This window comes from Chenopodium album, chromosome 17 (genome assembly GCF_948465745.1).
Source record: "Chenopodium album chromosome 17, dcCheAlbu1.1, whole genome shotgun sequence".
NCBI classification, from domain to species: Eukaryota; Viridiplantae; Streptophyta; class Magnoliopsida; order Caryophyllales; family Amaranthaceae; genus Chenopodium; species Chenopodium album.
The window spans coordinates 6,217,404-6,232,622 of NC_137850.1; the positions used below are offsets into that span (position 1 = coordinate 6,217,404).

At 33.3% G+C, this 15,219-nt stretch overlaps 2 protein-coding genes across 2 annotated transcripts; both read left to right on the plus strand.

Moving 5' to 3' along the window:
- The first annotated feature begins 223 nt into the window (after window positions 1–223).
- LOC145587513 (putative CoA ligase CCL7) lies at window positions 224–4,971 on the plus strand. Its single transcript, XM_081644251.1, has 6 exons — window positions 224–1,334; window positions 1,978–2,167; window positions 2,933–3,078; window positions 4,083–4,150; window positions 4,259–4,361; window positions 4,509–4,971. Exons 1-6 carry the CDS (start codon window positions 333–335, stop codon window positions 4,620–4,622), a joined length of 1,623 nt encoding a protein of 540 aa, XP_081500377.1. The 5' UTR covers window positions 224–332; the 3' UTR covers window positions 4,623–4,971.
- A 5,773-nt stretch (window positions 4,972–10,744) lies between these two features.
- Window positions 10,745–13,519, plus strand: LOC145588583 (heavy metal-associated isoprenylated plant protein 3-like). The gene is made up of 5 exons (XM_081645214.1): window positions 10,745–10,753; window positions 10,851–11,034; window positions 11,588–11,772; window positions 12,830–12,917; window positions 13,038–13,519. Exons 1-5 carry the CDS (start codon window positions 10,745–10,747, stop codon window positions 13,373–13,375), a joined length of 804 nt encoding a protein of 267 aa, XP_081501340.1. The 3' UTR covers window positions 13,376–13,519.
- The last annotated feature ends 1,700 nt before the right edge of the window (window positions 13,520–15,219 follow it).

The following is a 15,219-nucleotide window of genomic DNA, read 5'->3' on the forward strand; positions in this document are numbered from 1 at the left end:
GTAAAGATCTTCAACACCTTACGTTTACGCGCCTTAAAACACAAACGACTCACGAGGCCACGAAGCAGCAGCACGGCATATAATAAATTTTTGGCGTAACGTGGTCTCCCATCCTTCCTAAATCCTAACTGGCCAATTTTATGGTTTACATCAATTTGCCTGTCCCTAACATTGTGACTGACTATCGTCCAAAACTCCATGAATTATTGAATATCCACTGCGTTTCAATTTCCTAAGTTAGTCATTTTCAGCTAAATCTTGAATCTTTCTTCCAATCCCATAATCTTTTTCTTAGATTTTCTCTCTCCTCCTATCTCCAAAAACTTCAAGCAATGGAGCGTTCTGGTTATGGCAGAGATGGTATTTACAGGTCATTAAGACCTCAAATAATGTTGCCCAAAAATCCAAATCTAAGTATGGTTTCTTTTCTCTTCAGAGATATTTCTTCTTTATCTGAAAAACCTGCTTTGATTGACTCTGATTCTGGGGAAACCTTGAATTTTTCCCAGTTGAAATCCATGGTTTCTAAGGTTTCTCATGGATTAACCCAACTGGGTATTCGAAAAGGGCAAGCTGTTCTTATTCTTGCTCCAAATTCAATTTATTACCCTGTAATTTTTCTGGGTATTGTTGCAATTGGTGCAGTTGCTACTACTGTGAATCCTGTGTATACAGTTTCAGAGATAAAGAAACAGATTGATGATTGTAATCCCAAATTGGTTGTAACAGTCCCTGAATTTTGGGATACGCTTAAGGGTTTTAATTTGCCTGCTTTGATTTTAGGGTCTAAAGAAAATGGGGTTTTAAATTCAAGCTCTAAAGTTGTTTATTTCAATGATTTGGTTAATGGGTCTGCTGTGGATTTTCCAAAGGTTTTGATAAAACAAAGTGACACTGCTGCACTGTTGTATTCATCTGGTACTACTGGTTTTAGTAAAGGTGTGATTCTAACTCATGGGAATTTCATTGCTGCCTCATTGATGGTATCAAGTGATCAAAAACTCGAGGGCGAATTGGATGAAGTGTTCTTGTGTGTGATCCCAATGTTTCATGTGTTTGGGCTGTCTGTGGTTTTGTATGGTCAATTGCAGGTGGGTAACGCTGTTGTTAGTATGGCCAAATTCGATTTCGAGTTGATGTTGAAAGCTATTGAGAAGTATAGGGTTACTAAATTGTGGATTGTTCCACCAATTGTGCTTGCATTGGCTAAGCATAATGCTGTTAAGAAGTATGATCTGTCATCTTTGAAGCAGATTGGTTCCGGGGCCGCGCCTTTGGGGAAGGAGATGATGCAGGAGTGTTCTAAAGTTGTGCCTCAGGCTGCGATAGTGCAGGTATAATTTCTTAGAAACTAATTTCCCTTTGATATTTTTATGCAATTGTTTATGACGTTTTATGTCACATGCTAAACATGGTTAATTAACAGTTCTAAATTGCCTGCTCATATTTTTTTAATGGCCTTAGTAGAGGTGTGAATAGGGAGGCTATTACCTTTAAATACTATGCAGATGCAGAACTATTATTAATTTAACAATCCTTATTATTTTATTCCCTTGCCAATTTGTTTATTTTCCCTACAACAATATCAACAACTCAGAATCTATGACTTCACAAAATTGTTTTGACTCTGGTTTTCTAGGAAACAGTTTCTGTGTATATCGAATTATCGATTTCTAATGTTGGGTACGTTAAATCCCCCGAATAATTTTGCAGTTAGCATCTTATGTTGCCCTGTTCATAAACAAAGTTCATATTTGATGGAGAAATATTATGGCTATGTTTTAAGACTTGAAAATTGGAACTGGTGTATCTATTTCAGCTTGTTACCTATTGATGGAATTGTCCAATAATGCTTTATCGATGTACTTTTGTTCGTATCGTGGTTAGTGTCTGCTGTTTTTTTGGAGACATAGTTATTTCTGCTTGATACAGTTGGTAGAGCTACTTCTCTGATGCAGAGTTACATTATACTTTCAGGGGTATGGTATGACAGAAACATGTGGAATCATCTCTGTAGAACACCCAAGACTAGGTGGCCGACATTCTGGTTCAACTGGAATGTTAGCTGCAAGTGTTGAAGCTCAGATAATTGATGTCGATACATTAAAGCCTCTTCCTCCAAAGCAATTGGGTGAAATATGGGTCCGTGGCCCTAATATGATGAAAGGTGACTATTAGTTCTGTGCTGCATGTGTTAAATGTTTTCCCTTTGGAAAAAAGCAAACTTTTGTGTGTACTTTCCTCATAATATTCCATTGAGTGGACAAAGATTCTTTTATTTCAAAGCATCAGTAAGCATTTTTACTCCTGATCTTTTTGTTTAATCCTAGGAAAGTAACTATCATTTCCACAGAATTGTGTGATTTAATTATGGAACCTATTACTTTGGTGACAAAACAGTCTAATCTTTCTGAATCAGCATTTTTCCAAAAGAAAAAAAGCATATTCATAGTCTAGGCCTTCTGCTTGAAAAGCTTTACATGCATCTTTGATTGCTTAAATATCACAATGTACGCTTAAGGTCAAAGAGTTGAAAGAAGCGAAGCTTAAGATGTGCTGGTTTTTTGGAACCAACCTTTTTCAAAAAAAGTGCAGTGGTGGACAAAGTATACTTTTACAATTTTATATTATTTTTTTATGTTTTTTTCATCTGGTTGCAAATGCATCAATAATGATGCAATAAAAACGTCTTGGCCTTTAGTTTTCTCCTGTAGCCTTTCCTGAACATCATAATAGACCAACTCTATTTTTTTTCTTTTTTTTGATGGAGCATAATAGATGAACTTTAAGATACTAAGAGTGACTTCTCTAGTCTCAGTTACTTCTTCCGATTAAATAAATTGCCCTTTTGGTTAAACAATTTTACTGTGCTTTATATTTTGGCTATAGGTGACCAATTTAATAGAGTATTTGATATAATTTCATTGTGCAGGTTACTTAAATAATCCACAAGCCACCAAGTCGACTATTGATAGTCAAGGCTGGGTACATACAGGAGATCTTGGGTACTTTGATGAGGAAGGGCAACTTTATGTGGTTGACAGACTGAAAGAGCTCATCAAATACAAGGGTTTTCAGGTATTGATTCTTTTATTATCCTCACTGAAATATTTGCATATTATTATGTTGCATTCATATCTTATTTCTGTGTTTGCTTCCCTAAAAGATGAGAGGATAACTTAAAATACAGAATCTGTATTTCTATAATGTATTATTGTAATAGTTATTGCATACGCATTCTTGTGTCTTTTGCCTGGACAACTGGACAAAAGATGTATTTTAACAGCCGTTGGTGAAATTAATTACCTACTGCATTTCCCTGTTTTATAAACATTAAATTATTATTGAAAGACACATATCAGTAATGTTCCTGAGCGCTAATGACAATGGGAATTTTGACCTGAAGCCTAATAGTTCCGCAATTCCCTCGTTTTGTTTATGATAATCCATGCAAAAACACCCTAAAATTTGTAGAACACTTCAGTATATATCAGAAGTAAATACCTTGCAATCTTATAGTTTGTGGACAGTCCTGTTAACTTAGTAAACAGTGTCATATGAAGAAGGTGTACTGATGTTAAGTAGATACTTTGTCTTCCTTAGCAGGTGAATTATAATTTATACAAATCATGCTGTTGTTCTTGGCTCTTAAAATACATTATTCATGAAGCATTCTGTTGCAGGCCAAAAAAGAAAAAAAAAAAAAAAACTTTCAAATCATGATTATGTGGTCAAGAGCTCAAAGCTCTTTTCTGTTTATATGTAGCTTTAATCTGTTTGATATTTGTTTCATGAAATGTTTCTCCTTTGGGGACCACATTATGGATAGACCTACTGATTCCTGCAGTAATAAAACAAGTTGAAACAAATACCTCATACCCTTAGAGAGCCTGGAGGGGCTAATAATTTTCAGTAAGGCTAAACATCAATTAGAAAGAAAAAAAAAAAAAGAAAGCAGATTTAGTTATTGCTCATATTTACCCAAGGTTGTTTTCTGAAAGACGTGTTTGGCTCAATGAAACCTTCAAATTATACTTAACATAATTGACATAGAGTATGTTTTCCTTGTTTATTACAATTAGGTTGCACCAGCAGAACTTGAAGCAGTTCTTCTTTCACATCCTGAAGTACTAGATGCTGCTGTCATCCCGTAAGCTTCTATAACTAAGCACCCTGTCCCTCATACACCCTTTTTAGAGCTTAGGCTTTAGGTCACCTGTTTAACTTTATTGACAATCTATGCTTTCATGATTATTAGATTTCCTGATGATGAAGCTGGTGAAGTTCCCATCGCGTATGTGGTTCGATCACCCAATAGTTCCTTACAGGAAGAAGATGTCAAGAAGTTTGTCGCGGATCAGGTATATAACAAAATGCATGAACACTTGTTTTTCTCAAATCTTTGTACACAATTCCTTTTCAGAGAGAGTGTGGTCTGTCTAGGATTGTTAGAAACAACTTGAATGCTATCTTATGGATATCTTTGTCAATAACTCTCTTTTCTACAGGTTGCACCTTACAAGAGATTAAGGAAAGTAACATTTTTAAGCGCCATCCCAAAGTCAGCTTCAGGAAAGCTTCTCAGACGAGAGCTTGTTGAAAAATCACGATCCAAGCTGTAAATCCATATTGCTGCATCTGTACTTTCTTGTTCTCTGGGATGCAGTTCATGTTTTACCTGAAACAAGAATGCAACATTACAATTATAGAATTACTAAAACATATACATTCAGATAATGGTTAGATTACCTAAAGCTGTAAACATCATCGTTGAAATTGTATATTTGCTCTATAAATTCTTTTCTTTTCAGGTTGAAATAATGAAATGTATCCTGTTTCAAGGACTCGAGGTCTCTTATTGATGTTGTTTGCTTAGTTTTAGAAAACATTTTCTTTGTACATGTATAAACAAAGTCAACTTCCTTGTATGTAATCTGTTGACCATGAAATAAAGAACATGTTTTCAATATCTATCCTCTACAATCTGCTCACAAATTGTGTATGTTGAAAGTTCATTCCTATTACTGTGTTGTTAAAAATATAGGCCCCAATTTTAATCTATTTTTTGTGGCTTTCCTTTTCTTTATAGTTAATTAGTATGAATATTTGTGAATTTATGAATCAAAGATAAGGATTTAAAAAAAGGAGAATATGAATCTAATATAACCTATTGGGATTACCAAGCAAGTATTCATAGATAAGAAGTGAAGGCTCGATTAGCTTATACCTATCTCATCCAGGTATATTTACCAATGAAGTCTAGGCCTAATGGTTAAAATTGAGAGCATGTTATGATAGGCCATATGTTCAAATCCCTTTAGGGTACTAGTGAACATCTTCATTCCTCAAGCTTCTGAGAGGGATGATGATGCCTTGGAAATTTGGAATAGTTCCCAGTAAGTGCTGGAAAGAGGGCATCAAGTAGCTCTATGAGTCTATGGTACTTCAAAAAGTCGAACAGGCTGGCCTTTATTTTGTTTCGGTAATGAACACAGTAGACAGACACCTTGCAAGGGCAACAATGTTCACCGGCAAAAAAAGAATTAAGATAAACCCCTCTTCAAATCGAGGCCTAGTATTGATGGCAATTAGCTAGAGAGTAACCGCGTTCAGAATTTATTGACAGCAAACAAACCCATGGAGAGATCACGAAGGTTCTTCAAATGTGACATTTTAGCGTTTGTAACTTGTAAGTAGAATAACATGTTGACATGGAGAAGTACACTTGCTAAGCAAAATACACAGATTATGTCCATCTATATAGAGGCTATGTTTGGCAACGGGTTCATGACTGTACAGAAGTGATATCATCAGCGGAGCAGTAGGGCATGGCTAACTGCAAGCACAAATAACTGATCATATTTGCTTAGCATCTACACTAAACTTTGAAATTTTCAGGCAAAAATTCTGGCCTTTGTATTGACTAGTATGCTTAGTTTGAAATTTGAAGGGGTTGACTACTTTGTCACACATTTGCTCAACAACCTTTTATACTTAGTTGCAATTTGACTGTTTAAGAGTATAACTCAGTCATAAAAAAAATCATTTTGGTCAATGAATCATTTAGGTGTGTTTTAAGTTTCATAAGTTGCAGTCATATATACACAATCATAATTGAAGAAAGTAGAAATCTAGGATCGAAATTCTAAGTAGTAGAATAACTGAATAATTATTGAAAAGAAATGCAGGACTTTCTCAGCGGTTATTGGTTTTAGTAAGAGTTAAGCTAAAATACGGTTCCTCAACTTTGCCATTAGTAGCATATTTGGTCCCTCATCTTTGAAATGAGACAAAAAGGTCCATCAACCACCCTTGCCTCACCATTTCTGGTGGAGGAACTTCTTAGTCAGCAAAGTTTAAAGATGTCAATGCCAACTAAGCCAAAATTCAAGGACTTCTGGCGATGAGTCAGCAAAGTTTAGGGACTATATTTATTTTTTTCAAGCAAAAGTTTAGGGACTTGTTAGATCATAGTCAATTAATTAAATTAAATAAAAACATTTTTTTTTTCTTTTGTAAACTAAACAAAAGCTTAGGAATTCATAAAGTGAGTTTTTTTTTAACCAAATATTTATAAAGTGAGTTGGCAAGTATAAAATTTGATAATCATGATATATTTTATATATATTTTTTTTTTATCATTCCTTTACTTTCTACCATTTTTTCGTAATCAAATTTCATACAATATATCCCACCTAAACTCATTAACCACACATCCTCAATCCTAACTCCTAACCCCTTATATATTTCACACACCAAAATAAATTTAAATAAAACCGAAAAATATAATGTGTTTTCGAAGTGAGTGAGTAAGACAAACCCAAACTATGTAATATAAAACTAAATAAATTTATGAAACTAGGATAAAAATAATACCACCCCACAACTTTATCTCACTTAATTTTTCTTTTTCATGAGTTTATGTTCTAAAAGGTTTTCAATTTTTGGGTTTTTGTGTGTCAATTTCTAGGTTTTTTTTTTTTTTTTTTTTTTTTTTTTTTTTTTTTTTTTTTCTTTCTATTTGTTTTGTGTTCTAAATGATTTTCAATTTTTTTAGGTTTTATGTGAGACAATTTTAAGGGTTTTTCTTTTTTTTCTTCTTTTTTCTTGTGTTAATTTCTAGGAGAAAATAATAATTTCCTAAGATCATTAACTAAATGTGTTAAACTGAAGTAAATGGCGACGATCATACATTCACGCTTAAATTATCTCACTTATATATTTTTAAAAAGTAAATAATTTTTACTAAAATTAAATTGGTTTAGTTGAAATGAAATTAGTTTAATTGAACTAAATTACACTTAGGAGTTAAAACTTAGAATCACTCTTGTATGGGAGCATCATGTGTCCCTTAAAGGTCCTTAAACTTTGGCTTATAATAATTACATTAGCCACCTCACCCTATAATTGTCCCTAAACTTTCATTTCTAATTTAATTAATGCCAACTCATCAGCTAAAGGTCCCTAAACTTTACATTTAAAATCATTAAATTTATTGCCACATGTGCACCAAGGTCCCTAAAATATACTTAGTCAGATAATTTGTACCTGAAAAGTGAGTCATTGGTGGTTGAGGAACCATTTTGCCTCATTTGTAAGTTGAGAGACTAAAATGTTATAAATACCAAAGTTCAAGGACCGTATTGTAGCTAGCTTAACAGTGAATTCATGACTTCACATCAATTTGTAACACTTGAAATTTTGTAACACTTGAAACGCGCGCATTAGGTTTTAAAACGTTCATCTCATGTTTATATTTTAACAACACGACTTTATGTACGTCATCATAATATGACCAAGTTGGATTATATGTTATTCAATAATTTCTACCTAGAGCTTTTATATATAATCATCAATCTCGTAGTTAAATTAAAAGAAACAAATTTGAGTTTAATATTATAAAATCATATAAATTATATATTTATTGAAACGCACCTCCTCTATTAAAATTGGAACAATTGCATATGTAGTAAGCCTTACCAACTGAAATACCTAAAAAATACCATCCATAAAGCGGGTGGGAGTAGGGGCTATAAGGGTAAAGGATAAATTAGTAATACAAAATAAGTGAAACCTTTCCTCTCTCCATTTCTTACATTACATGTCATTTTCAAGTGTTACAAATTTTTAGAAGAAACAAAGAAAATCATATAACGAATGGTACAAACCGAGTTGTCTCCACTTAATATGCCATATTAACAAACTTTGTTAATATGGCTCTCTCTCCTCCCCTCTAAAAGCAATTTCTTCTCTCCTCCCCTCCCAAAGCACTTCGGACTCACTCCTTTGCTCAGCCATAGTTGCAGGACCACCTTCAAAGTTATGATCCGGTCGACCAAACAAAAGACACCTTAGTTGCAAAACATGTAAATTGGGGCCATACTAACCCTTTAGGGGAAGGAATTTGCTCGTGCGGCGGTGTTAATGGTCGTGGCGGTGGCGCTAATGGTCGAAATGGTGGTTTCAATGGTGTTGCGGTGGTCGCGCAATGGTGTTAACGGTAGTTCAGTGGGTCGTGCGATGGTGTTAACGAAAGTACGGTGGTCGTGCGGTGATGTCGGTGGTCGTGTAGTGATGTTGGTGGTCGTGCAGTGGGTGGTGCGTATGGTTGTGAGGTGGTGACAAAGGTGGGCTGAAGGTGTAGGTAGAGGAGAGAGAAAGGGGATAAAGCTAAGAAAATACAAAAATACCCTCATATTAACATTTTTTGTTAATATGGCATATTAACAGGTATTTTCTCGGTACAAACCGTATCACATACTTGAATTGATTCATTTTACTTAAAAATCTAATAGTTCAGCTCATGTTTATGTTTCAACAACACAACTTTATATAAGTCGTTATATATCGAGTAAGCCAGTTAGCCAAATCCTCTATATTTTCAGCCAAGAATTCTATATATATAATCTTCTATGTTAGAATTCAAGAATTTTCACCTATAGTATGGATATGATCATCAATGTCATTATATAATTATAGTAGAAATAAATTGGGTTTTTATAGAATGATCATATAGAGTATTGGTTACATTACCATTTTCTTATATACTCAACTCACCGTTATCGATAAATTTCCTATATATATACTTGATTGTACCAAAGCTAGACTAGTTCTCCAGCACCCAATATTATGTTTTAGAAAGTAAATAAAATCATTTAAAAGATGACTATATTCCATTGGTACAAACAATTAAAAATCTCTTGATGTAAGGGAATTTATAGGTATACCCTAAACCTATAAATATACATCCAAATTTATATTAGACAGGTCATATGATTCATATGTACAATTAACCTCCAAATCAATCTACGAGTAGTGCTTATCTTCATAATCTTTATCATTACTCTAGCAAACCCCAACTAAATACAAGAGTGGACATACAATTTGTAGTAAACAACCCATGTTTAACTATTTTTTAGTTTAAGCTCACTAATAATATAAAAAAAATTATACAACTAAAAGTTCAATTACTTCCTTTATACAATTAGGTGTCAAAATTTAAGTTGTGTCACAAATTACCAACTCACTTTAAAAAATTCATTCACTACTTGTAATTTCCATTGAATTTTTACAAATAAATATTACTCTATATAATACAATAGCTCATTATTACTCCATAGTATGTGCATAATCAATTCTGTAGTTATCAATTAATAATAATCCCAAATAAGTCATAAGTTTGTTACTCATATTATTATTAATTCATCGATTCATACTCCCTCAGTTCTTTTTTTTTTTTTTTTTTTTGACATCAACTTGGGAATGCACAGAGTTTTAGAAGAATAATACGGAGTATAATGTTGTGATTGGATGAATAACTACTATATTAAAAGTAAAATGGGACCATGAAAGAGAAAATATGTGAGGGAGAATAAATATTTTTATTATTTAAGTGGGGACCATGGAAGAGAGAGAAATGATAAAATAATTTGAGTGGGATTTAAAATAAGATTGAAAAATGATAATATATAGTATAAAGTTACCAAATATAGAAGTGATGCATTTAAAAAAACACACACATAAAAGAGAAGTAATGCAAATAAAAAAACAAAGGGGTATTAGTTTCCATATTACACATGAAAATTAACAAATCAATAAATAAATTAAAAAAAAAAATCAATATAAGATTGGTCAAAATAGTACTCCGTAAAAAACTTGAGAGTAAGGGATAGCTCAAGTGATAAGAGATTCTCTTCCGATTCCATGAGATCTGGGATTGATTCTCACCCCCAACTTTGTGACTAAAAAAAAAAAAAAAATCTCTTTAAGAAGGGTCTCGACTCTCAAGCTCGAGCCCCATCACAAACTCACCCACCATATAAGTGCACGACCCGACTCGAATCCGAATGTAGCCATGGGATGGTACCCCTTCTTATTCCCTCCTAAAACTTGGGGATTAAGTCAAGTCAAGCCAAAAATAACACAGCACACATATTGTACAATTCTCTCTCCTCTGATCTCCCTCCCCATTAATGACAGAGCAGTGTGCAAAACACACTCCTCTATGCTCTCTACTACACCACCACAAACCCACATACCACAGTACAGTACACTGCAGTCTTCAAATCAATTTTTTTTTCCTTTTTTTTTTGTTAGTACAAATTCAGAAATAAATCACATAAATATCACCCTCATTATTACAACATACGCCCCTCCTATAAATACCCTCTTCCTTCTCTCTCATTCATCCCCTCATTTTCTCTCTCATTCTTCTGCAATTTTTCAAGCTCTGCAAAACTCATCAATGGCGAAGGTTTTACTCTCCTCTTTCTCTTTCTGTCTCCTCTTTCTATTTCTCTCTCTTCCTTGTTTCTGATTACTTACAGTTTTTTCTCATTTCGAATTTACAGAAAAAAAACAGAGGTGGAGGTGGAGGAGGTGGTGGTGGAGGTGGTGCAGAAGAAGGAGAGAAGAAAGACGACAATGGCGGCGGAGGTGGCGGTTGCGGTGTTTACCTGAACATTCTAATGAAAATCGATTTACACTGCGAAGGTTGCACGAAACGGATTCGGAAATTCCTTCTGAATTTTCCTGGTAATTTTCCAATTTTTTTTTAAGAAATTTGTTTTTCTCTGGAATTACATTGTGGGTATGTTATTGAGAATCGTTTTCATTTTCTCTTTGAAATTGGTATAATGACAAAAAAAAAAAGGTAAAATAAATTAAAATTCTAGGAGTTCGTTCTTAATCATTTGATTTTAATCACTTTTTGTTTAATTTTAAGAGGATTTTCAATAAATGTGAACTTCGACAAAATAGGTAGAAAATAGTTACATGTTTAAATTTATTTCATTCTGCAAATTTCTTCCCTGGTTATTGCGTTTGTTTTAATCTCCATTATTTGTGAAATCTCATAAAATTAGTAGAAAATCAATTTAAGTGATAATTTACTGGAGCAAATATTTCTAACATGGAAAAGTAATTCATCCTCTGTTTTTGGTTTTTTTTTTTTTTTTTTTTTTTTTTTTTCTCGACAATTTCTGAATAGTTGTGAAATTTATCAAAATAGGTAGAAAATAAACGTTATGCTATAATTTGTTGAATATATAATTTCAAAATCTGGAAATAATTGATTTTCTAAATGCAGGTGTTCTAAATGTGGAGTTTGAAGGGGAGAACAAGGTGAAAGTGATGGCCCAAAACAAAGTTGATCCAGTTGTACTCACTGATAAACTCCGCCAGAAATTTCTGAAGAAGACTGAACTCATCTCTCCTCAACCTTCGAAGAACAATAACAAAAAGAACGAAAACAAAGATGAAAAACCCAAAGAGGTATGAAATTATGAATAAATGAATGAATGATTATTTTACCTTGATATATTTGGTTAGAAATGATTAAATTAGGGACTCGGTTTGAGTCTTTGAGACGCCAAAAGCGGAAATGTTAATAACGAAGATTAATTACACTAATCGAACTCGTTTGTTTTGTGGTTCCGAGTTCCGACTTAATATTACTACCTCCGTTTTATATTATTTGCAACGATTGAACATTTTTTCTCTACTTTATGTCAAATCGTTGTAAATAATATGAAACGGTGGTATTATTACTCATTACTTGCATACTCTGTTTTTCTCTAGTTTCTTAATATTTAAAGTTGATTTTTACTGTATTTGTTAAGTGTTTGCTTTAGGGGTTTAATGTAGTCTTGACTTATTTGGGAATTTGTCAGATTCATATACCTTGTCCAAAGTAGTTATACTTGACATTTAATTTATTAAACATTAATTACACTCATCAACTCGTGATTTATCGTGCATTCCAGCATTAAAACTACAGAATTGGGTAAAATAGGATAATGCTGATAATACATTCACTCCTTAATTATCTTTAATGGAAGTAACAACATTTACTCCGTATTATTTATTTGCTCTGTGCTTCAGAAAACACACCTGCATTAATTCGCTTCAGAAAATAGTACTGTACGGCATTTAAAATGGAAATTATAGAAAATAAATTACATTTTTATTCAAACAAAAATACTGTACGGCTTACCATTGTAAAATAAATTACTCCCTCCATCTTTAAAACTTCGACCCTTTTAGCCATTTGCATTAAAATAATTGACCCATTTGCATTAAAATGCACACCAATTTATAACAATATTTGTGCAAAATTAGCTTTCTAATATAAAATTTTATTTTGTTTTTTTTTTTTATATATATTTTTAATACTTTATCTCTTACATTTTTACAAATCTCATGTAAATTATGTTTTTTTATTTAAATTTCTTACGCAAAATCAACCCGATCGAAGTTTTAGGGTCGGAGGGTGTAATAAATTTCGTTTACAATTTAGATTAATATTTTCTGGTGAATCAATGAATGACAGATGCCAGTGATAACGGTGACGTTGAAGGTGGCGTACCATTGTGACGGCTGTGGTGACAAATTGTACAAGACAATCAGATCGTACAGTGGTAAAATAATCAAATTCTACAAGAACGTGAACTTTTTACATTTTTTTATTTTTTTATTTTTACTTTTTAGATTATTTTCAACAATTCTCATTTATTTGTGTTGGTTGATGAATAAAACAGGTGTGCATGAAGTGAGCATTGAGAAGGAAAAGAACTTGGTGAAGGTGACTGGAAGGATAGAGGGGAAGAAGATGGCTGAGGAGCTGCAGAAGAAGCTTAAGAAGACGGTGGAGGTCGTCGTCGACAAGAAGGATAAGGAGAAGAAAGAAGGCGGTGGCGGCGGTGGTGGTGGAGGAGGTGGCGGCGGCGGCGGCGGAGGGGATAAGAAGGAGCTGAAATATCTTGTCAACGGGTCGGGTTATGTTGGGCTTGTTGATGGGTCGGGTCGGGTTCTCGAGCTCTTCGAGGCTCCCCGGTTCTTCAGTGATGAGAACCCGAATGCCTGCGCAATTATGTGAGTTGTGGGATGTAGTGGGTTTGGGCCGGGTTTGATGGGTTTTGTGGCCTTTTTTTGGGAAGGATAGTCAAGACACTTTAATGAGTTTTGTAAATAATGAAATTTTAGGATGTTTTGTAAATAATGAAATTTTCCTATAATTATGCATCGAATTAATCATACAATAATATTCTTATGCAAAACATATAATATTCTTAAATTAATCATAGAGTACAATAATATTCTTATAATGTTAAATAATGAAAGTTAAATGTAGACATATCAATATGCAATTTTCAATTAATATTCTTATGCCATTAATATTTATAATTTCGAGAAAAATTAATAATTTTTATTTAAGAACCGTGCATCACTCGGATGTCATGTTAATTTATTCATGAAAGACATAAAATATATAAAAATACTTTATATATAGGACAAACTTTTTTTTTAAGGGTATTGTGGACAAAGTTGTTATAAACTACTCCTTCCATTTCCAACTAATTGCCATTTTCTCTTTTCAAATTATCCCAAATTAATTGTTTTTAGTGCGAGTAGTTTTTCCTCTTACATTTTCTTCTAAGGTGGAACCCACACTTATATTTTCTGTATACTCTATGTTTTTTTAAAAATAAATATTTTGTATAATAGTTTGTGAGTTCAAAATTAAAAATCAAAGTATTAAAAAAAATAGTAGTAATAGTAGTGATTAAAAAAAAAATAAAAAAAAAAATCCCCCTAATAGGAGGTACAACAATTGGTAGCAGTCTAGCAGACAAAGAGAGGAATAGAGAATACAAACAAAACATATATTCACCTTGAAATGGTTTTTGGTGCCCAAAAGACCAAAACCAAATTAATTGTCGTTCTCCTAGCTCAGTCTGAGCGTCTCAGTCACAAGACTCACAACACTGATTTGTACATGTTGCAGTTACCCTATTATTGGTTCATATTTTTATACCAGTGTATTCATTTTTCTTTTCCTTAATTGGGACAATTTAAAAACAATTAAATTTAAGTGTCTAACATATTAGCTAATTAACAAATACTCCATAGTGAATTGACAATGCTCGGGAAAAATACGCTAAAAGCCTAAGTAGCCCATCATCTCGCAAAACTAGTTCCTTAGTGTCGAGCAAGTTTGGGAAAACACGTCCAGATGGAAATCTCCCCCTATTTAACTATGAACCTTTTATTGAATAATGAGCTTTGCTTTCTTTCCCCCCCAAAAAAATAACTGATTGTTAGCACGATAAAGAGAAAGCATAAAATGTAACAAAAGGGATCCTTTGTCCTGGTGGGTAGTAGCATCTGAAGCAGCCAATTTGAAGGAAGCTGAGAAGCAGCCAACTTGATGGAAGCTGAGAAGCAGCCAAAACAGCAGGCTGAAATTTTCATCAATGTTGTCATTCATTTAATCATAATGACAAATCCAGGAATGAAAATAAATATAGCACTGTAGACATTTCAAGCAGATGAACTCTCTGCGCTCTTTTGTATATATACACAATAGACTCATTACGCATCAAAATCATTCATCCATTTTCAAATACTAACACATAATAAAGCAATCGTCAAAGTGATGTTCAACATGCTTCAGAAATTTCCTATCTACAGCAACTGAGTAACATCTAACCTAATCATAATCGCAGTGAGAACGAAGAAACTATAGCTATCACTAGTCAGGCACTATCGTCTGTCTTGCACCAAGCAGTTTGGAATTTTTATGGCAATTTAGGAAGTGTCCAACAAATGCAGCTTTTCTTCATCAGCATATTCGGCAAAATCCTAAATGAAGTTGGCAAAGCCACACTAATTCCATGTCTCTGCACATATAATAGATCTAATGTTTAAAAAAGTGTATGC